Below are 25,638 nucleotides of genomic sequence, written 5' to 3'. Positions count from 1 at the left end.
CACAATGATTGACGTAACGTTCACCTCGACGTCAGTACACTCGAATCCGTCCATGGCTGTGGTTGAGGTGAAAACGAGACTCGTCAGTGAAAAGAACTTGTCCCCACTGCATGGCCGTCCAGCGTAGACGCTGTCTGCACCACTGTAGACGTGCTTGACGGTGGTTTCCTGTCAAAAAAGGTCGTCTGGCGGGTCTTCTGGCGACAATCCCTGCATATCAGAGGCGGCGACATACGGTTTGTGAAGATATTCGTCGAGGGCCAGGGATGCTTCTTGCAGTCACTGTTGCTGGCTGGAATCGATTTCGTAGGTGTGTTGTTCGAATCCAATTGTATTGTCGATTATTGGTTACGCGAGGCCTGCCCCTCCGAGGATGGTCTCTGACTGCATTCGTCTGTTGCCAACGTTGCCATAAACACCAAATGGTGTTTCTGTGGACGTTAAATTGTCTTGCAACATCACGTTGACTCGATCCTGCATTCAAGCATACCAATGGCTCGCAGACGATCATTTTCGGACAGGTGTGGCATTTCGTAATGTTGAATAATTGTGTAATTTTGTTGTTTTTCTTTTGCATGGAATGCATGCTTTTCTGTATCAGTTGCGTCTTTGTGACTTGATTCCATATATGTACTACAATATTGAAAAACAAACTTTACTTGTTTGAAAAATACACTAAAATATTGGTGTCACAGGAACTTTTGTTGTTGAGTATATGTTAATATTCCTAACATATGATGGGCAATTTAAACTCAGTGAAGAAGCTTTCGACACCACGTTTGGAAACAATGTTCCAGTGGAGCACCCAATGTATCATGTAGTGACAAATAACTTGCAGTCAGCAACACATTGGGAACCCGTATCTAAGCATATCTGTGAGTGTCAGTCAACAGTGTTTAGAGGAAAGAAGGCAGTGTATCGATGTATGGAGCTTGAAAGTTGTTCCTGCGTGACTGCCTCATTTGCATATTTATCTGATCGTGGTAACAAGTTTATCACTATTGTAACCCTAGCGATTATATAATGAATACAGTTACCAGGAAAGTTCCGTTTGGTTGACTTCCTCTTGCATTGACGTTTCGCCTTCACTTCAAACCCAACATGGCGGCCTCCTGTGGGTTGTGTTGTGCATTACTGGGTGTAGCTTGCTGTGTTTGTCTTGTTCTGAGTGAGTATGTTCAACGATGTAATTGTTTTTGCAGATGATCAATATACCTCGATATACATATCAGACAACAACCCCACTGCAAGTTGCCATCAATAATTTCAATCGTATATGCCATAAACAGGGATTGTTAGTGGCGTGTGATGCCATATCGTAAATATCACATATTTGGAATAATATAATATCCTCAAAGTCTGTAGCGGGCATGATACATATTTGATTTTCCTCGAATAGGATATTTACGATACGGAAACACACGAAAGTAATACACTCCTTATCATAGAGTGCCATTCCACAGGCTACCCTAACGCCCAAGCCGTTATATGAACACTATAACACATTCTAATGGGACCGTTGAGGTACAGAGTAATTTGACAAACAATACCATACAGACATCTGTGATATAGACACCATCGTGATTCTGGGAAGACTAGCTCCTCAGTAACACACGCTTCTACGACTATTGAGGATCGGGTCGTGATGTATGACACCACATGTTTGCCTGTGCCAGACTCGATTATTTACAACCGCCGTGATGTAATTGTGCTAATTTTACTCGAAATATAAAGTAAATAGTTTGGGAATTAGGGATATAATATTCAATTGATATTCTTCAATGTGCACTTTGGCAGGATTGTGAAGGATAGTTCAATGTTGGGATCTGGCTCTCGCGTGTCAAAAGTGTGTTAACGATTCTTGAAACACAATTCCATTTCAATTCATGGTAGGATACATAAAGTATTTATTTTCAGAGCTCTTCACTTAAAAATACTTCTGATATAAAAATCTGCAGGCCAAAAGAAATTTTACCACTAAAAAATAAAATATGCAAAAATGAAAAAAAAACAAACACAAGTGCAAACTAAATCAGTGCAATACCCATCGTCCAAACACAACAATGCTCCATGCAGAAATTGATACACGTCCACGGCACGCTGCAATACACGTGCAATAAGGGTAGATGAATGATATGGAAGGCATGTCAGACACTCACACTGATGAACAAAACACCACAGACATGACACGACAGACACCCGAACAACGCGAGCGTGCCCTGAGTATGATAATATGGTTAGTCGACAGACAGTGGCCAGGCGACTTAGGGATCAAGGCATTTGTGCTTGGAGACCTTAAAAAGCGCAATATCGTTGTCAGAATTTGAGAGGGGGCCCGGACTGTCCTTCGTTGTCATTTGCCTCGTGACTGTCATTCGGCTTCAGCCAAATCTCCTTGCGATGTGGTCACGCGTGACTCCTTAAAGCACCAACGTCTTGTTCACCCTGTGTTGTAGCGGTAATAGCAGCATGTTATTTGTCACCCTCCAGCAGTTTGGGTGTGAATGAACAGTATATCATTTCTTTTATATCCATATCTTTCTGGCGTACTTCATGTGCAGCAACAGTTTCACTTCAAACTTAAGTTCTGGCTACTGCAGCACAATATTGAAAACGAAACTTTACTTGTTTGAAAAATACACTAAAATATTGGTGTCACAGGAACTTTTGTTGTTGAGTATACATGCTATGAAGTACCTAAGCTAATAGAGGTACCAATGATCACACCCTACAAACTAGCAAAAGATGCTTGTTGTGAGAGGCGACTGACAGGATCGAGTGGTCGTTTCATTGATCGATGTTCATAATGTCAATCCCGGGATTGTCTGGTCCAGGCTCGATTATTTACAGACCGCCTGCATATAGCTGGAAAATTACTGATTAAAGCGTTAATACAAACATATAAACTGCATTGTGAGTTGACAGTAACATTTGTACAAAACATTTTATCCTCAAGAGTATCACAGTTCAACACTGCCTGACATGAATGTGTTGTTCTTCTCCTTGTATGACAACATTTCATTTTTACAATTATTCTTCAAAAACAGTATTATTATTGCTACATGAAATAATACGGCAAATGAGTCTTTGGAACTGACAAAGAATTTCATAATATGGCATAACTGAACATTGAAACATATCCAAATAAGCAGATAAGTTTTAATAGCAAGTATGATGAAATGAGACGTGTGAAAATATATCTTGTGAAAATAGTTGGCGCGAAGGAGGTGGACACGATACTTCAAAAACACATATCTCTGAATCCTCTTATAACATGTTAAATGATATCGTTGTAATCGATCCCTGCCTTTTTGAAGCCTTCTCTTCTTGACGTTTATTTTCTCACCAGGTACCTGCCCCCCAGGACAGTTCGGAGACTCCTGTAGCTATTCCTGTCACTGTGAAGGAGGGGCCGTGTGTAACTCCGCCACAGGAGAATGTCCTGGGGCCTGTGCACTACAGTGGAGGGGTGGGAGGAACGGCATTTGCCAAAGAGGCAAGTAATCGTATTTCGTTCCCTTTATGTCAAGCAATATTCCTGCAGTTTCAGTCCTTGGTGTCTACATATCACAACTTTTGATTTAAAATCGAGCATGCGCTTTTAACCAAGATTTCAAAGATCGTAATACGACTCTTGCTCAGAAGTTGTTTTATAAACGTTACAACATTCAAGCCTCGGTAAAGCGTTCAAAGAACTTTTATGGTAGACATGTAGAGAACATATCGAAATATGACGCATCAGTGACAAAAATCATGTCCGATGCAATTCCCTATTTTGATTTGTCCTGTGTTTTTTCAGGTGAAAAATATACTTGCTCTTGCATGTGTTTGTGACGATGCCACCGGTGGGGCACGATGTCCTCACCTTTTTGCGAACACCTGGTATCATTACTATTCGATAGTAATATTTATGAACACATGCTCGCGATATAGCCGGAATCGTACAATCGACTGTTCTTGGCAGAGATTTCATATGTAAAATGAAAAGGGTTGTGTCACTTTTATTTGCTGGACTTTGTTGATTTCCCCATCGCAAGGGATAAAGACATCTTTATCACTATGAATGTGCTTTTAATTGTTAGTATTTATAGGAATTTGCAGATACATGTTTATTAAAGTATTTATGCAAACATATATATACTGAACGGACTTTTGTTATTCAAAATTATATATTGTCAAAATGATGTCAGCTGTGATATAATACTCCATGACATACACTGCCTTGTGAGTAGACATCAACATAAATCAGTGACTGAAACATCCGTAGAACGATGTGGCTGGCGTTACTGTGGAAGTGGTATCACAACTGAAAGTCAAATTATCAAAACTGTATCTAGCCACCGTCTGCATCAATCAGAGCTCTGCATCGGCATCACATTGGCGTCACCAATGCCTGGATTTCTTTTTGTGGAATGTTATTCCATTCTGCAAGCAAGGCAGTTTCAAGTTCTGACGTCTGGTTAGACTGGGCGGTGTGACTTGTGGTATTGTCATGCTGAAACGTCATGTTGGTGTTGGCGTTGAGGTAAGGGACAACATGCTTAGCAAGAATCTCGTCCCTGTAGCGCATCGCATTCAGATTTCTACGAATAGGAACAAGAGCTGTGCGATGACCGTGTGCAATTCCAGCCCAAACCATTACAGATCCTGCTCCTCCAAAACGATCTCTCTCAAGAACACCAGGGTCGGCATATCGCTCATTCCTCCGTCTGTACACCCGATGTCGATCGTCACCTCTAGAGAGTGAAAAACAGGATTCGTCACTACAGAGGACTACCTGCCATTCACGTCGAGTACAACGCAGACGTGTACGAGCCCACTCTCAACGTTGACGTCGATGACGTTGATGTAAGAACTTGCCCAACGTATGGCCTCCTGGCTCTCAGGCCATATTATCGCAGCCGATTGTGAACATTTTGAGCACTGATTCTGTTGTTATGAGTTCCTTGAGTGATCTGCGCAGTGACAGTTGCTGGGAGAAAACGATTGCGTAAATGTAACGTCACAATATAGCGGTCTTGAGCTGGTGTTGTTACAGGTGGACGTCCATTTCTCGGGCGATCATTGGTTACTCCAGTTGCATTGTAACGCTCCCTCAGACGTTGCACTGACCTCACATACTCACCACCTTGTAATGCAACGTCTGCAGTACACATGCCTGCGTGCAACATTCCGATGGCTCTGTCACATTATTGGGGATTCTTAGCATTTGTTTTAAAGGCAATCGTGGGAAAAAGAATGTGTTTACGGTGTTTTCTCGCATCTTCTAACAATTGCCGTCAATGACAACCAGTCAGCCTAACATTCATGCATACGACATGTTTCTTGTGCGATGCACGTGCGTTTTGCATGTTTTTAGGATTTGAACGTTTGATAATGTTCAGTTTACTGTGCGGGTTTGATATCCGAACGCGCTTGTTTTATCTATCAACTAAGTTATTGCAGACAAATTTAAGAAATATAGTTGAGTTATTTTAAAAATCAGACGTTTCGTTTTCGGTCCAGTATATAATTAGTAGATTGGAGTTATTAACATTAACATTTTCAGTGGATGTAACCTCAAAAAGTGTGGTCGAAGTAGCGTAAATACTTGTGACCCGGCAGGAAACATCAATCAAAGTAATTCTTATTTTCGCCATAGTTTAAATCGTAGTATATTTTTTTATTATAAATTCATAAAAGGCAAACTAGTGGAGCAAATCATATGCATGGTGATGCAGATAGTATGAATGAATCACTGAAAATAACCCCAGGTCGTCGTGAAAAGCTCATAAAAGCAACATGCTCTTGCCAGTCCATTCTTGGACCGAGTTTCCTGTAAAGACTTATGATCGGACCTGTAAATTAATAATTATTTTACTTATGACATAGACGAATCTAGGAATATTCATTTCTTGAGTTAGTGGGTGTATTGACTTCTAATGAATAAGTAGATAGAAGGGAGCGACGTAGTTAATTCACAGCCTAGGTAATAACCAGTGTTAATATGTGTATTGCAGTAATGTGTATTGCTTTTTAAGCTTGGAGATAATATTTAATTTGTTCATATTTTACGTTCTTGTGTTATTCCAAATTCATATGTTTAGAATTTGGATTCGAACACGATACAATGTATCCAAATCATGTAATCCCAATCGTAGAAATGGGTCAGACATGAATGCATCTGAAAATCTGAATCCATAGTAAGACCACACGAAACACGTATCGTCCACCAACGTCTTCCATTGGCCAGCTTGCTCTATTGCCATCTCGTCAATCGAACATCAAACCCTCCAGCAAATAGACGTGGCATCGTACATGCGTTCAGGTGAGAGTAAAGCCGAATACCGAATGGCGTAATCTGACGTCTAACCAACTCCGCAAGACGACGTATTCTGGCGTGTCTTTACGTACGCAGATTTGACTGATTATTTCAATTCCATCCAGTTCAGAGTGGCTTTACTCCAAACCACAGTGTGTTTACAGTGACTGCAGTCTGACAACATACCCCTATGCCCTTGTTGTCATCTTGGGCCCTATATCTTCTCCACCATTACAACTCTATCACTACTGTCTGTGTTCATATTTCCTCATTACAAACGCTACATTTGGAAAATCGTCTTGGACTCTGTCAATGCATTTGTCTGTAGTTTGGTATTTTGTCTGTTGCGACTCAGTGTACACAAAAACAAATGTGTGGTAACTGACATAAAGTCGAGTGTTTACTGGTTATATTCTATCATCCTAAAAACCTCTTACACTCGAATAAGTGCGTTTCAAGATAAAATGAAAGTGTTTAAATCATTAAGCCAGTGTTTGAACTTGATAATTGGTGCAGTTTGGACAGGTGTTTGGAGACTTCAAAATGGCTGAATGTAAGAATCTTCCTTAGGTTGGACTGTACGATAGCTGCCTAATTTCAACAAAGAGCATTTAGGGTTTTAATATTTCCCATATTTTCTTCCCATACAAGTAATAAGTGTTGAAGATACGTTCTACGAGTAATGTAACCTATCTGTATCCATGGGAGTCTAAGTTACGTTACGCAACCCATACTACGGAATAATAACTGTTCACAAGCGATGAGTGAGTGAGTGTGTTTGGTTTTACGCTTCTTTTAGCAATATCCCAGAAATGTTATGGGGCTTCACACATTGTACGAATGTAGGGAATCGAACACGGAATTTCGGCGTGACGAGCAAAAGCTTTAGTCACTAGACTTCCACATCGACCTTGTTCACAAGTGAGTGAGAGAGTTGGGTTTAACGCCGCTTTTAACAGTATTCCAGTTATATCACGGCGTGTCAGCTTAATGTGGGAGGAAAGCCCGAAGTGATGCAGGTCTCTGCCGTTTACCACTCCGGTGAAACACACGAGCACGGGTATGGTGCTGACAAACCTAGAAACATAATCGGGACAAGTAGGTTTGCTATCATATCAAGTTCCACCGTAACAGTGAGTGAGTGAGTGAGTGAGTGGGGTTTTACGCCTCTATTAGCAATATTCCAGTTATATCACGGCGGGGGACACCAGAAATGGGCTTCACATCCACCGTAACAGCGATAATACAATACCCACCTAAATTATATGCAGACTAAGGGCATCAATTATGGAAGAATCAAAGTATCACGTATTAAGACTAATAGACAGGTATATTAATAGATAGTATTTAACATAAGTATGACTTTGTTGCTATTGCATTTTATATATATTTCAATTTGACAAATATTTTCTTGAAATATTATGTGAAAACGAAAACAATGAACTGACATGAGTCTTTGACACAATGTTGAAAGGATTGTATCTAATCTACACAGCAAAAAAAGTGTAGGTTTCCGTCTTCCGGAAACCTTCCGGAAACCTTCCGGATACCTTCCCATTTTGGATCCGGCCCGGGTACCTTCCGGAAACCTTCCGGAAACCTTCCAAAAAAAATGTCAAAATTTGGGGGGTGCATTTTGTTCACTTAAGTGTGAAACACATAAAAAAATTAACTTGAAAATACCAAGCAATTTGAAGGTTGTTGAAGGCATCTGGAAGGTTTCCGGAAGGTTTCCGGAAGGTATCCGGATGCAAATTTTCTTCATGACTTGCTTCTGGTAAATAATGTTAGCCTGTGCATTACAGATACCTGTTGTAATATTCTGTGTTATTTTAATGGTAAATATCCTCCTAAAACATTTTTGGAGAAGAAAATTGTTCAATTTCATATTTTGTCCTTTTCGGATGTTAATGGTATTTAATGAACAAACATCAGTTCTTGTATAATGATATCCTTAAATTTCATGTCCAAACTTCCAGTTTGTACTGAGAAAAAGAAAAAGTCATTGACAATGTGCTCACTTGGGCCTTTGGTCCTAGTGAGATGATAATAAGACTATTTGTAACGGTACATGTACTTGTTATATTCAAAATACTAACTTCATTGAAATTTGCCTCACCCTAGTTTTATGGTACTACAGTAAGCTCTTCCTCAGTTACTGTGAATTATTTTATTAAAAGGGATTGACAGTTAATTTGACACTGGAGTTGTAACCACTGCACATATATGTGTATTCAAATAATATAACAACGATGTGCTTAATACTTCACAAATATCTCCAGAAATAGGCATTTTAGTTATAATTGCAGAAATACTTTATGAATGACCCCTTCACTGTTGCCTTGATCTTACACTTCAACCCCTCATGAATTATCACTTTTGAGTGTGAATTTGACCTTCAATATCAGTGATAAATATTTCAAAAACATTTCAAAGAGCTATCCAGCACATAAACCAAATATGCAGTCCTTTGGTAGAATTCAACATATCATTGACCAAAATATGGAAGTAATGTAACCAGTATATGTATAAGAGTTACTAAGACTTCTGTGGAAAAGGCAATTTAAGGGAAAATGTAGTATATATAGATCACACACGACCTTTTTCCAACTTCGACCCCTGCCCAAAGGAAGAGTTAGACCACAAACAAACTTTTTGTCTGGTTGTGACTTTAACCTTTGACATAACAGATCAATGTGTCATCAGACGTTTTCAGAGCAAAGGAAACATGTGTTATTTATCTTGAGATGCCCAAGCAATGCATGGTTTCATAAGATAAGTGTGGCTATTAAACTGAGGCAAAATCATGAAACATTCCCATTTACACAGCTGGCAAATGAAACATAAGCAACAATCAAATTATCAATTTCTTTTATTCATATGCCTATAGTATATCGCACATGTGTCCACATGATGGTTCCTGATGCAGAATGCAATTTCATCCTATTCTTCAATACTCATAACAGAGTGTGATAACTGTTCGCTTGACAGTACCTACGGATTATGTTCACCAGTTCAGATAACTTACTTTCCCTCAATCCTCCTTTTCTTTCTATATTGCCATGGATGAACAGGAACCAGGATGAGGGGATACCAGTTAGACTCTATCTCTGCTGCATTGTGTTAGTAGAATTGTGAACTTTCCATTTGGTGTTTGGGTCCACATTTAAAGACAATAAGTCCCATTTATCATTCCTTTCAAGTGTTTACAAGAATTTCCTGAATGTCCTGGAAGAATTCCACTCCAGCTTGGCATTGGTTGGTCTTCTCACATTAGCCAGACCAGCCTTTGTGTGTCCCAGTACCATTTGGCATACAATTTCTCGGTCGGCCTCCATTGAAATAACAGGACCCTCATCATCGCTGTCTGCAAATCACCTCTGATATCTGAAGGGGTGCAGCCTCTGTTTAGGACTCCCTTGTCTGGTCCTTCCAGACTGTCAACCTGGAGTACTCATCCAGGGATCTCAAGCAGGACTTCAGTTTCTGCAGCATTATGTAAAAAGATTTTAGCAATCAAAAATAATTGTTGCCACATGTACTTACAGATAGAAGGCAGCAAAATCACTTGAGTTGTCATATGTGAGTCTTGTTATATGCTAAACATTTAAGATAATCACATCTCAAATCTCAACCAGACAAACCAGTGACTAATGTTATGAACTCGGTCCAGACAAACCGATGATAACTATTATGGACAATATCCCACATCACTGTGGTATGATTACATGTGATCAATGAGCCTACTCAATCACAACCTTATCTATTAATTAGGCTTGGAATGCTGGGAATCTTTTTAAGAGATGTCATTTAGTGATTGTTTCAACTCATCAACATGGAAAAATATATATTCACAATCCTTGTCATATAGCCAAACTTTTGCTTGATGCAGTGTTAAATAAATGATTTGGCTTTAACACTGCTTTGAACAGTATTCCAGATATATCACCGCATGTTAGTTTGATGTGGGAAGAAAGTCTTAAGTGATGCAGGTCTTTGATGAATCCCACGAGTATGTGTATAATGCTGACAAACCTAGCAACATAATCGGGGAGAACCACTGACTGACTGAGTATGGTTTTACGCCGCTTTTAGCAATATTCCAGCAATATCACGGCGGGGGACACCAGAAATGGGCTTCACACATTGTACCCATGTCGGGAATCGAACCCGGGTCTTCGGCGTGACGAGCGAACGCTTTAACCCGGGGAGAACCAGGATTTGAACCCATGACTATAGGTTTCTGCTAAGCCCAAGAGATGCAACTCTGCACAGAAAATTGTAGTGCCTTAGATAATAGGACATCCGTGCCTACAGCAATAAGGAACAAACTGAAGACATATTTGCAAAATAACCATATGAACCAAACAGAATAATTTCAAAATATTTACCACTCACTGTTGCTCTTCTATGGTCTTTCTTTGCATTGATGCTGCACGGATGACTGTCTCTTTTATTCATCCGGACATTCTACAAACATAAGTAGCATTCACATCACAGAAATGTCCAAACTGTACATGTTGTACATTTGATTCAAATGAAAAGACCCCGGGTGTGATTCCAACTTAGAACTACCCTAATCATAATAATTCATGTCAAACATTAAGAGATGACATTTATCCCCATATTTAACAAATGTTAAAACAATATTTTGACAACAAAGTCAGGGTCATTCAACACATACATTACATAGGAAATAACTTGTTCGACAATGCAGAGAGATCCTCACCGAGGTGAATATCATTCCATGAATTATTGCCACATTTTCTTGAAATGCAGATTAATGCAATGCAGTATTTACTTTTATTTCTAGGCTATTTGTTTGGCTTTTCCATGGCACTGTTTTGACAGAGATCTAACCTTGATATGACACTTTGTTCAGAAATGATATAAATAAGAGAATACTTTATTATTCCAGAGAAAATTTGGGTTACATTGTAAAAGCACAGAGAAACAAGTATAAGATTCATGATTTAAGTTAAATACACTCGACCCGTGAAGATTCCGGGGTAGACTAGGTCTTCAGCAACCCGTGCTTGCCGTAAAAGGCCATTATGCTTGTCGTAAAAGGCGACTAACGGGATTGGGTGGTCAGACTCTCTGACTTGGTTGATGCATGTCATTGATCTAAATTCCGTGGCTCGATGCTCATGATATGAATCACTGGGTTTTCTGGTCCAGACTCGATTATTTACAGACCATCGTCATATAGCTGAGTGCGGCGTTAAACAACAAACCAACCTAAATACACTCATACATACACACACAAACACAACATCCAAACACCAGGGTTAGAAATTGGCACTAGTCATTTTGACATTTTAAAGGTTTTGCTATATGCTATCATTTTAGGACTAGTGGACTGAAAGTGTTAGTTTCTACCGCTGCAAACACTAATCAACTAATGAATTGAGTGGTCAGACTAGGTTGTCATCATACTCTGAGGGCATGGATCTTGGCTGAAAATAACAATCACTAGATTGCCTGGTCCATGTTCAATTATTTACAGGCTGCCATCACAGAGCTGGACTATTGTGAGTGTGATGTTTCACATTACATTGAAATATACCATGATGAATACATGTAGTTTGTATTTATCACAAACAAAAATACTCACTCAATACTTGGTATCCTCCCTGAGGATGTCTGTGAACCTGAACCAGAAACCCTGAACATGCTGAAACAGAAAACAACTAACTTGTCTTTATCCTTTCAATGTTTCAGTGTGAATTTGTTAAAGATTGATAAGCTGTCATTATTCATTGTAATCCATATCTCACTTTCAGGTGGTTCAGGTGGCAACACATGATTGGAATTGAATGCCACGTTTTGTTTGACATGCACTTTGCCAGATTTATACCCTTGGTAACTAACCCTCATCATCAAATCCCAGCGTTATGTTGAGAATAAGGACACGACCCTTAAAAGTCCTGCACCTGTAGCTCTTATGCAATCCCAAATAGAAATACCATGTCACAACAAACACTTGATCATAATAACAAAGGGTTTCCGAAAACAACAAAACTAAAAGGCCCTTGACGTTTACAGTAGTAACATGGAGATCAGGAAAATATCTAAATCAATCCATTTCATAAGATCTTTGTATAGAAATCATGGAACATTATGTCTCGAAGCCCTGCTACGTACCTGGCATCTGCAAGCTGCTCTTCCTTCCTTCGGCTGTCAATCGAGTTTTCGAAATACTTGACGTCCTCGTTGTGGATGGCTCAGGTGGATTTCGACCGGGATTTCCGAGTTAGAGGTGATTGAGAACAATGTATCGATACACGAGGTAAGCATATCGCAATCAAGCATCACGGTGTACATCGATTACACGAGGTTTGAGTGTTTGTTTACATTTGTGTTCCAAAATGGCGCCCTCGGCCATACAGGGAATTATGGGTAGACTTGCTTGTCCCGGAATAACACGAGTTGGTCACGAATGACGAGCGGTCATTTCTGCAGCAGTTACGGAAAGAGACGAGGTTGGCCGATTACAGTTCATACAGGCCATATTGGGAGCCGCGGGGATTTCGACAGTGTGTATTAGGAAGTATACCTATGTGGTGTATGGAATATGCGTTTGCCTACCATGCCAGGCAGTGTGACAAGGGATATCCCAGCGGATGTAATATTCCTACAGCAGAAATGTTTCACAACCTCGATTGCAGGGAGCTGAAGATGTGACATATTCAGACAGAGACCATAATACATAGACTGTTATATGGTCTCTGATTCAGGTAAGGAATATGTTAATAATATTGATCACGTATTAAAGTTCTTTATCTTCTGTAAGCCACTTATTCTGTTTTACATATGTTAGTAAATGTGTGATTTAATTTTTGTAGGATAAGCAATCTACCTAACTTATGTTAATCCTTGCTAATGTATATGATGTAGAAATATGTTTGCTTATTTATATTCCTTTATCTAGATACTCTATAGTGACTCATTTTTTTAGTTCATACCGTACCGACTAAACTTACTTTTGCAGGTGTGAATAATCAAGAACAAATTAAATGACAGGAGTTTTGCAACAGTGAACATTGTGAAGTGGAAGATAAGACATTTGAAAGGTATGGATATTTTCACTTGAACTTGTTGAAGAATACCGTGATGACAAGTTTATTATGTTGGGAATTTTGGCGGTGGGGTAGCCTAGTGGTTGAAGTGCTGAAGACCAAGGTTCGATTCTTGTCATGGGTACAATGTGTGAAGTCTATGTCAGGTGTCCCTTGCCGTCGTATTGCTAAAAACAGCATAAAACCATACCCACTCATTTGGGGATTCCGGGTTGGAATTGGTCCCCATCAACCTATGCTAGTTGTAAGAGAGGGTTATACTATAAAGGGAAATAGTACCTCGCCTACTATTGCCTGGTGAAAACAGCACCTTGTTATTTTTTTTACCTTGGGTCTGAATATGCCCGAATACATGAAATTAAACTTGCATGGTCACTTGTAAACACAAATAACTGAGAAATGTTCAAAAAGGTTTACATTAAAAAATAGCATCTACTTGCCGACTCTGATTTGGAGATGCAACTAAACTTATTGTGAAAATATAATATGCTTTGATTTCTTTGAAGTAAAATAAATGCAATTAAACTTGCAAACACAAATAATTGTTAAATGTTAGTCACCTAATAATAGTTTACATTAGAAATTAGCCTCTGCTCAAATTTACTCATGATTCTGATTGGGAGGTGCAACTAAACTTATCATTGAAAGATCACATGCTTTGAAGTTTTAAGTAGCTTTACTCAGATTAGCTCAATGTCAAGCTGAACCTGAGTCTGGCGAAAATGTCAAGAAACTGGACAACAGGTATACTATATATGTCATATTTATTTTAGTAAGTAGGAAATAAATAGTTATTTTATAGAAATTTCATTTATATATATTTCGGCCAGGAATCAACATGTCTCTCCAGATAACAGACAACAATTAGTAGCCCTTTTTGCCAAATCAAGGTGCTGTTTTCGTTGGAGAAATCAGTGACATTTTGCTGAGGTGCCGTTTTAGCCTCACCCATAAGAGATAACCTAATAGATCAGGTGATAGGCTCGGTGACCTGGTTCATGGCATCTGACAGTGACCATCTAACAGTGTGGATTGATGTTCACAATATCAATCACTGGATTGTCTAGAATTTTGGGCCTACCTTTAGAATACAGTACCTAACTTTTCAAACAGGTCACAGTACCCTGTGATGTAATTCGTAGTATTCTGTTGCCTGACACACTGGCAAAACAATGCCTTGTGATGTCAGGGGTCATTGGATGTGCATATATATGCTCTTTTCAGTGGTCTATCGTCTCCACACACTATGTTGTTGCATGAGTTTAAATTATTTGTTTACTAAATATTGTTTTAAACATTTATATGTGAACTGGATGGGTAAACAAGCAAAAACTTATTTGAATACCGCTCCAGAATTAGAATACAATATGATATGACAAAAGTAAAGTCAAGGAATACAATTATATACATGTTCTTATTATAGAAACTACGTTGTCGGCGCTGTCAGGTCGCATTTTTAGTAGTAATAGTGTACTGCAATATACGGCAAGGAATAGTATTATAAATTTAAGATGCTATGTACAATCACAAAACCTATTGGATAGCTGAATGTAGTCTTCTACTGATTTAAGAATTTCTAAGTTTATTTTTGACGTCCTTTCAGGATTACCTAATAGAATTGAATTTAGATCATATCCCTTAACATAATAGTACATATTCTGTCTTAAATCATTGTAATTTGGACATATGAGAAAGAAGTGAAGTGCATCTTCAGTGTGATGGCCACAGCTACATGCAGGATTATCTTATAAATATTGCCTGCGGATGCACATTTTATAACAAGTGCTTGTTTATTTTCTATATACTTTTATTTCATTTTTTACTTATTACAGTGGTTAAAATGATTATAAATATAAATTGAAACTAATAATGTGCAATAAGCGGGTTATAGCTGAAATGACACCTTAGCAAAACAGCACTGACTGGCGAAATACTCGCCAAAGCGAAAACGGCGATTATTACTTGACGAAAATGACACCTTATTTTTTTTTTACCTTGGTAAAATGAATGAAATTAAACTAGGATTGATAACTTGCAAAGACCAATAATTGTGAAATGTTAAAACAAGTTTACAATAGAAATTAGCCTCTACTCCAACTTATCCTATACCCGACTCAATTTATTGTGATAACATGCTTTGAAGTGAAATATATGGAATTAAACACACGTCGTCTCATACAAACACAAATGCATGTAGTTGTTAAACGTTGAAACAAGTTTACCTTCGAAATTAGTCCCCTACTCCAATTTACTCACCGACTCTGATTGGCAGACACAGCTCACTTGTTGTGAATGTATTTTTCACTTTAAAGTTTAAAGTACTCAATGTCAAGCTGAAACTGTATTTAAGAATCCTAACATGGTGCAATTTTTCACAATGGCCTTTTGATGTGTCATTTGAACATGTTGAAAGGTTTTACAAGGGATATTTGTAACCCAATACTTTCCGTTACGGGCGACAATGCTCGTCTAAAGAGTTGACTAACGCCATCAGGTGGCGATCAGACTCGGTGACTTGGTTGATGCATGTCATTGATTCCAATTGTGTGGGTCGATACTCATGATGTCAATCACTGGACTGTCTGGTCCAGACTCGATTATTTACATATAGCCGGAATATTGCTTGAGTGCGGCATAAAACAGAAAACCAAATCATAAGTGTGGGATGAATGATTTGAAATTAGCAAGTTTAATGTGACCTTCAATCACTACAACCTGATCTGAGTCTTGAAAAGATATGACTTTGATTCATTGAAAATTTGCATCATGATAGTTTCAACTGTAGATACAGTTAATCTGTTTGTTGTACAGTTTCTGTATATCAATATATATGTTGTTCAAATAAGCTTTGCCTCTTCACCAACCCTATTCCTCTTTTGGAATAAATAGTGTCTAATAATTGAAACACCATCACCATCATCCCAGTGAACACAACAAAGAAATGCACATCAAAAACGTCATTATTATTATTTCTGATCTCTGATAAATTAGAAAAAAACTGTTATCCAGCAAGATACATTTCCTTGGTCCCAAGAAGCATGTTACATAGTAAACTGACTCGATAAGCTGTATAGCAGTTGTAAAGGCACAACTGACTAAGCCGTCACTACTCAATTAAGTAATTAACAGACAATTGCAAGTACAAATACCCACCCGACACTAATTTGCCCTGTTAATCCCTAGTCCACAATGAGTTGACATTGAGTTCATTTTGCTAATTAGCTGTTTTTAGAGTAGCAAGGTAATAAACATCAAAGGTGGGGCAGGCTTTGATCATGTGTTCTGTAGAAGAGATGGTGTCACTTGTTTTATGTTTATTTAGGATTAGCTACATCCCTTGATGCTACCAAGGCAGCCCTTGAGATTATCAGACAGTTTGGCTAGACACAAACTGATGTCTCCCTTGTAGCACACTATGTGTCAGACACAGACATTGACCACTCTGTGCAGATGCATATCAATGCATAAAGAACATTAGGTAGATGATTCAACAATGCCACACAAGTCAAAGTTGGGTTTCACTGTATTTAGAAACAGACGATGGATCCAAAACTTTATAACAGAAATTATGATTAATTTAAACTTTGCCAGGCCAATATTTTGGCAGATTTGCATGTTATTGTTAATCTTCATTTAGTTAATTTTCAAAAAAGATAGGATGAATGATAAAATATGATAATGAGTCATGAATATTTGAATTCAGATCAGAACAAACAGGGAGGGTCACCCCAAAATGTGAGAGTCTCTAGGGGAGACTTTTGACAAAATGGACAATAAAATATAAAGTGCTTTGCATTTTCTTTCAGGGAGGGTTGTGTCAAAAATGAATGAGAACATACCGGTAATACATGACCGGCCCCTTTAATGTAATATACATAGTTTTTAGTTGATGGTTCAGGTTGTACTTTTCAGTTGAATTTCTTATCACTGTCTATGATGGACTACCAATTAACGGTAGATATTTAATATCCATAATAACTTAGATAAATGCTTCTACAGTCTCATCCTAATTTGTCAAAATTTGAATTTCAATATAGCTTCCATTAATGAATTAATGAATTTGGTGAGAATATCTATTGTCTGAATTCCTAATATACTTTCTTTTGTATTTGGTGTGCAAGGGTAGCCTAGTGGGTGAAACAGTCTCTGAAACCCGGGTTCAATTCACCACATGGGTACAATGTGTGAAGCCCATAGCTGGAATATTGCTAACAAGCTGCATGAAACTATACCAACTCACTCGCTCATTATGTTGTATTTTGAGATCACTTACATGACATGTGTTTTGATAATTATGAATAGTTGCATTTATGTATTTATGTATAAGAACCTATGTAACTTAGTTTTGCATAGTCTTGTTTACCCTTCGTTACATTTTGATGTAATGCAAACATTCAAGCAAAATTCAGGTGAACCTTGTGGTATTGTTTTAGAAGACCGGATACATTTTTGTATTTTCTGAACACTTTTCTGTTTGCATTGGCTTATTTACATGTTCAAAGATTGGTTAAATATCAGTTGCAAGATAAATTGTCAATACCTCACTGTTTGAGAAAACAACTTTAAACATTTGTAAATATGTGTGTGTTTCATAACTTTTGACTAACAAGTTTCTAAAGATGTTATGAAATGTTTCAGGTACCTGGATTTCACAATCTGACACCAGCTACGTTTAAGAAGATCTTGCTCACACAATTCAGACAAGGGACTCGCCGGAAGATGAACAGTACTCCTGACAACAAGCAACAGATTCACCTCAGAAAGTGATGATTCTGAATGAATAATGCCACATCAGCGTGACTGTAGGTGGTTTTATTATGACACTAATGAAGTCTGAATGAATTTATGCCAAAGCACTGTGACTATGTCCAGGTTGTGTACACCGATGCTGACCATACAAATCTGAATGACTTTTGTGGTTTACTGCAGAAACATAATTGACTTTAGATATTCTTCTTCAATAAAATTCTTCTGAGATTTGACTAATTTGTTTATTTAGAAAATGGCATTGAAGCGTCTGTTCTGTAAGGCCTTGCAAACACCACTGGTTACTTTATGCTAGTTCCTCTTCTTGCTTGATCAAATTTCAATTTGTGATATGTACCAATGAAATGCCATATAATCAATAAATAAGATTTTTTTCCAAAAACATGATTTGTTTTGCTTCATTAGCATAAAGATATATAATACTGATCAGCCATAACATAGGTGCTGAACAAATATGAAATGTACTAATGCCCTGAATGTTTTCCTACTATAAATACTTAAGAAAAGTTGTAGTTCCACCTTAGTAGACAAATGACATTGATATTTTTTCTGTACTTTATTTAGGTGTTTTCTATGGATGCCATTAGTCTTATGCACCAATTTGGGACAATTGTATTCTGTTTTATATTCCCATGAAACTACACTGTCCCAAACTAATCTGTTAATCTCACCAGGGCCAAATGCCAAAGCACATAGCCAATGACTTTCCATTTTTTTCTGAGTGAGAATGCTGTTTTGCCACTTTTAGCAATATTGCAACAATATCATGGTGGCGGACACCAGCAATAAGCTTCACACATTGGACCCATGTCGCAAAACAACTTGTGAACAATGCATGCCCACATATCTCAGTTTGAGGAGGATATTTACCATTAAAATAACACAGAATATTACAACAGGTACCTGTAACTTTTTCTTTTTCTCAGTACAAACTGGAAGTCTGGACATGAAATTTAAGGATATCATTATACAAGAACTGATGTTTGTTCATTAAATACCATTAACATCCGAAAAGGACAAAATATGAAATTGAACAATTTTCTTCTCCAAAAATGTTTTAGGAGGATATTTACCATTAAAATAACACAGAATATTACAACAGGTATCTGTAATGCACAGGCTAACATTATTTACCAGAAGCAAGTCATGAAGAAAATTTGCATCCGGATACCTTCCGGAAACCTTCCGGAAACCTTCCGGAAACCTTCCAGATGCCTTCAACAACCTTCAAATTGCTTGGTATTTTCAAGTTAATTTTTTTATGTGTTTCACACTTAAGTGAACAAAATGCACCCCCCAAATTTTGACATTTTTTTTGGAAGGTTTCCGGAAGGTTTCCGGAAGGTATCCGGGCCGGATCCAAAATGGGAAGGTATCCGGAAGGTTTCCGGAAGACGGAAACCTACACTTTTTTTGCTGTGCTACCAGCACATCTCTTAATTCACGTGCTCGACTGAGTTTGAGTAACATATATCAACATGTCCTTCCTACAGAGAACGTGGCCTTCAACGAGACAGCCACCTCTACATCTGGAACACATGGTGACAGCTGGACTCCAGACAAGGCTGTGGACGGCAACAGGACCCAGGTCATGGAGTCCGGCTCCTGCTTCCACTCTGCTGCCAACTCCTCGAGTATGTGGAGGGTGGACCTGGGACGGCAGTACAGGATACATCATGTTACAGTCTACCACAGGGATCATCGTATGTTGCATGTTTATGTTAGATTTGAATCTGCTGATGTATTTTTATACATCAAATAGATCAGTGTCTATATTCTTAGTCAAAGTGATATCCTTATATTATTCTTTTATTCATTGACCTGACATGTTTTTATTACTTCTTGGAACTGTTTAATTAACTTAAGCTCTCAAGCTTTGATGTGGTAGATCCTCTATACCAAGAAGTGACAAAACTGTGTCAAACCCAACCTCGTACTTGAATATTTATGAACTTTATAACAAAATCTCAAATGTCCCATTTCGAGTTTCACATTGGTTGTTATCTGTCACTCGTCAATACCTTATTTTGAAACATATACCGCAGTGGGGCTCGAACTTTGGGTATGACGTGGCGGCGTGTGTCAGTTGACCGGGCTACACTGACACAACATTGTGTGAATTCAACTAGTTTCTCTGTGAACCAAGGTACTTACGGAGACTGGTCAAACGGTTCTAAGCCTAACAAACAAAACCTACTATTGTGAAAGTATTTTTTATTTGATTTTTCAACATAATCTTCCTGCTTTTGAATACACTGTATCGATAGTGAAGCTTTTCAATTCCTGTCAGGAAGAAGTTTTCTGAAGCCAACCAGAAAAACCCATTCACGGCAGCTTTGAGGTCATTGTTGTCGTCATAGCGCTTTCCACGAAGGTGTTGTTGCAGTTAAGGAAACAGGTGAAAATTACTTGGTGCAAGGTCTGGCGGGTTTTGAGGACGAGGAAGCTCTTCGAGCCCACATTGTCGCACAGCAGCCTTTGCAAGTAGAGGGGTGTGAGAGTGAGTGAGTGAGTTAAAATTTAACGTCACATCGGCAGTATTTCAGCCATATCGTCACGAGAAGTACATTAATAATACATATATTTAGACTAAATAAAAACCTGTCAACGATGGACAGTACAGTATCTAGAATATCACATATTTGATTTAGAACTAGTTGAGAATATTTAAAAGCAGAAAGTATCAGTTTACAACACAATATAAAAATGGGATTGAGATCGTCAGTCACTGAAGGGTGATCACCATAATAGGGACCATGGGGACTTAAAGTACCTGTGCTTTCTTGGACCCCGGTAGGATGTATATCACCCTACAGTCACTGGCAATAGTTTACCAGTTAAGCCTAAGATTAAAATGACGAAAATGCTACGTTTAAAAGTCTGGCATGCATAAAAATACTTCGAATGATTTGGGACTTACATACCCTGTTAGGGGGACAATAATTTTACGCTACTTCAACCCCCCTCGAGGGTACAGCCACTCACAATCTAAGTTGATAATTAGCACTACCAATTAATAAAATAATACATTAAGTACATCAAATTTTATGGACAAGTTCGATTTCTTTTAAAAAGCATAATATTAAATGAGAATTACATCATTAAATAGGTCCCTAACTATTTTAACACTGAAATATTTATCCCTTGTGATGGAAAAACCAATACAGTCAAGCTGGACATGTTTGAGCATGATTCTTTCATCACAAGGGATACAAAACGGAGGATCTTCACCTTTTAATAAGAACTCACTTGTGTATCTGCTGTGGCCAATACGACATCATCACATCATGACCTCTTCAAATCTGGATTGACAGCCCGAGTAGGTGTAACCGATATTTGGTTTAATTTCATGTAATTTATTTATACCTATTTGGGTGTCCTACTTCTTTTTCTTATATCACGGATGTAAGATCTAATAACGCGTTTATAATCACTGTATGGGATAAAAAGTGGTATCAGAGATTTGCTGAGTGCTGCTTTTGCAGCAGCATCGGCCATTGTGTTACCAATGATACCAACATGGCTTGGTAACCAACAAAAGACGATGTCATATTGGCCATATGTTTCGTTTGGTTGTCGATATATTTTAGTGCTGTTAAAATAGCAGGCTTCTGCTGTGACAATAGAGTGAGTGAGTGAGTAAAATTTAAAGTCACATCGGCAATATCTCAGCCATATCGTGACTTTCAAAGGTTATATATAATGAATACATGTAAACTATAAAAACCTGTCAACAACGGACAGTTAAATAACTAGACTTATCACAGATTATGATTTAAAACTAGCATGGAACCATAAAAATACATCACTAGACAGGACAATACCTTATATAAAACAGCTATAGATCGCCAGCAACTGAAGGTAGATCCCCATACTAGGGTCCATGGGGACTTTCAGTACTTTAGCTTCCTCCATGAACCCCAGCAGGATTTACATCATCCCTTCAGGAGTTGGCGATTATTGTCAATTTAGCCAAATTAAAAGAACACATATTCTGCGATTAAAACCGTGGCAGTAATAAATAAACTGTGAATGGACTTACGTACTATCTCCGGAGGACAATATATTTGTGCTACGTCAACCCCCTTCGAGGTACAGTCACTAACAATCTTAGTTATCCAATTTATTCTACCAATTTTAAAAGATCATTTATTAGTTACAAAACACAAGGGATACAGAATGGAGGATCCTCACCTTTCAATATATATCCATTTGTATATCTGATATGGCCAATACGACATCGTCGTATTATGACCTCTTCAAATCTGGACTAACAACCCAAGTAGGTTTAGCCAATAGTTGGTTTTATCTCATGTAATTTATATATACCTACTTGGGTGTCCCACTTCTTTTGCATCAGATCTCGGATGTAACATCTAATTACAGGTTTGATATCACTCTATGGGATAAGAAGTGGTGTCACAGATTTGTTTAGTGCTGCTTTTGCAGCAGCATCGGCCATTGTGACCCCAGTGATTTCAACATGGCTGGCTAACCAACAGAAAACGATGTTGTATTTGCCAGTAGCAAGATCATTAAACAATTCAATAATTTCTATTAAAAGTGGATGTGTGGAAGACATGTTTTTAATAGCCTGAAGGCAAGAAAGAGAGTCTGAAAAAATGATAATCTCTATATGTTTAGATTGGTTGTCGATATATTTTAGTCCTGTTAAAATAGCATTTGCTTCTGCTGTGAAAATAGAACAGTTATCTGGTAACAGGGATGAGATAGTCCTGGATCCAATGATGGTTGCGCTAGCAACAGCATCACCATCCTTGGATCCATCTGTAAATATAGATCTGTAAGTGTCATACGTGCTTCGTAATTCATTATATTGCTGTTGATAAATTGTTGATTTGTGTCGGATTTCTTGAGTTTAGTTAATGTTAGGTCCGCCTCTGGCTTCACTAACTGTCATAGTGGTGAAGTGAAAAGCCGAGTGGGGGCTATGTTTTCAAGATTGATTTGAGCAGCAGAAACATCTGATTGTATTTTTATTCCAAGTGGTTCTTTTATTATAGAGATTTTTGTAAAGAGGATTAAAAACACAGTCATATGCTGGTTTGGATTTAGTAGAACGTAATTTAGAGTTCTCCCACAACAGGGCTTGATCTTCACTCACCAGCAGTGGTTGATTTTGTTTCACCCAATCTGATTGGCTGGCTGAGAGTGGAGAGTTGTGTCATCGCGTTTTGATTGTCTGTCTAAAAATAATTGACGGCACTATTTTCGGATCGGGGATACCCGAGGTCGTCTAGTACAGGAAAACCCAAGCTGGCAAAACATTACCGTAGTGACAATGTTTCCATTGCCGAAAGTTGGTGACCGAGAGAAAATTTGTGGGGGAAGAAGGGGTGTGATATGTGGAGATATATCAGAGAATTTCGGCCTCCCAATGTACCAGATTCAGTTGCAGAATGAGGTAACCGAAGCGAGATACCGCATCGATATTACGGGACCAGGTGAGCAACTCCGGTACATTCTTTACTGGGCGTTTTCAAGGCAAATAACAAAGCTAATGAAACAGTTAATTAATTCATGTAAAAATACTGATGAAATAGTGAAACAAACCATATTGTTTGGTATCTTTAAAAAAAATAACTATCAACCACATAAGAAATGTCACGTTAGAACGAAGTTTTGATCTAGAGCCGATCGATCAAAAACATATTTCATAGTTATATTAAAATAATTGAGACTTATATTTCATATATTAAGAAAATAAACACTCAGATAATTTGGATCTAAAGCGAATTTTTTAATGAAGGAACCGATCGATCTTTGCCGGACGGACCGTACATCTAACGACCAAGCTGTTTTGCAACCACAGCTGTTGTTTCCCCTTTCAAAAGGAGGAGTTCATCCAGATCAATATAATTAATGTATATTGGCCTATAATTATTTGGTATTTTTTAAACATGAAGACTTCAATTATTTAAACATACTTTCTCAGGACAATTAAGAAACTCATTATGTAAAAAAACCAATACCCCGTTTAAACTTGAATGTATTAAGTCATACCTAAATGTAAATAAACTCCGGAAAGTAATATATGTATTTATATTTTTTCTTAACTATTTTGATTTATTGTAGGGAACAGACAAAATGATGAAGACAAAGATGGTGGGCACCAATCAACCTTATTAGGTATTTTTTTCAAAAAAAATAAAAATCAATAATGATGAACATTTATGCATCTTAAAATATATTTTGTATTTTAGATAGGATGAAATAATCTCAAAATTAATTTCATATTATTAGTTATAGGTAGAAACTCAATATCACAGTTAATTATTTTCAGAATTAACAGACAATACATAGAGGATTCATCACGAGTGTTTTTTAATATGGGAAATATCAACCGAGTCTTAGTTAATCGGTATTTGCCGAGCCTTTGGCGAGTCAAATACCGATTAAACTGACGTCCAAAAGAAACTTTACCAGAGTTTGAAATCACTCTTGCTCAAAAACAACAAAACATACATGCATGAAGTAAAGTGTATTGAGAAGATCAATATATCAACATCATCAACACTGAAAATGACAATCATACCGCAACCGAGAATGACGTAAGAGCCCCCCAAAGTTGGGTGTGGTACAAAACTCGAGCTTTCAGAATCATGGACAGGAGGCAGAGTACATAAACAATCGCTCACGTTCAATAACAAGTCATTAGTAGCGTGTGTGACCACCAACTGCCTCAATACACGCAAAAACTCTTCGACGCACAGAAAAAGTCAGTCGTTTGATGAGGTCACATGGGATTTGACGCCATTCTTCTTGGAGGGCCAAGATCAGTTCTTGCCGGTTGGCTGGAGAGTGTGGTCGTTGTCGAACACGACGATCCATCAAGTCCCAGAGGTGTTCTATGGGGGACATGTCGGGTGAGCGTGCAGGCCACGGCAGGACGTTGAAGTTGTTAGCTGCGAGGAAGTTAGTGACAATTCTGGCTGTATGGGCTCTAGCGTTGTCATGCTGATAAATGACACCACTTGGCTGCTGTTGGAGAAATGGTAGGACAACTGGACGAAGAATGTTATCCATGTAACGCTGAGCTGTCAAGTTTCCGTCAACGATGACCAGCGGTGTCCTCTCCTGCCCACAGATCCCTCCCAACACCATGACACTCCCTCCACCATATGGTACGACCTCCTGCACGCAACACGCCGCCGTTCGTTCACCCCTTCGGCGGTAAACACGTTGTCTTCCATCAGCCCTAAACATACAGAATCGACTTTCGTCAGTGAAGACTACCCTCTGCCAGTCACGTCGTTGCCAACGTCGTACAGTCCGGGCCCATCTCAATCGCAGACGATGTTGCGCTGTCAATAGCTATCCTCTGTATGGTCTAAAAGCCGTGATTCCATGAGCCCTGAGTCTCCTGGCCACTGTCTGTCGACTAACCCTGTGACCTAAGGCATTTGTCGCCGATGACGTCACTGTCAGGAAGCGATTTCGGAGGTGCAAGGTACGCTAGTACCGGTC

At 38.4% G+C, this 25,638-nt stretch overlaps 1 protein-coding gene across 1 annotated transcript in view; it reads left to right on the top strand.

Annotated features, from left to right (window-relative positions):
- Positions 1 to 1,101: 1,101 nt before the first annotated feature.
- The window catches only part of LOC139463706 (receptor-type tyrosine-protein phosphatase T-like), a 48,425-nt gene continuing 23,888 nt past the window's right edge, over positions 1,102 to 25,638 (top strand). The window contains exons 1-3 of the mRNA XM_071244960.1: positions 1,102 to 1,168; positions 3,350 to 3,496; positions 19,644 to 19,853. Of these exons, the coding sequence (XP_071101061.1) occupies positions 1,102 to 1,168; positions 3,350 to 3,496; positions 19,644 to 19,853 (424 nt within the window). The remainder of the gene's footprint in view (positions 1,169 to 3,349; positions 3,497 to 19,643; positions 19,854 to 25,638) is intronic.

This window comes from Haliotis cracherodii, unplaced genomic scaffold (assembly GCF_022045235.1).
Source record: "Haliotis cracherodii isolate W230 unplaced genomic scaffold, xgHalCrac1.p SCAF_16, whole genome shotgun sequence".
NCBI lineage: Eukaryota > Metazoa > Mollusca > Gastropoda > Lepetellida > Haliotidae > Haliotis > Haliotis cracherodii.
This window is presented reverse-complemented; position numbering and strand designations above follow the sequence as displayed.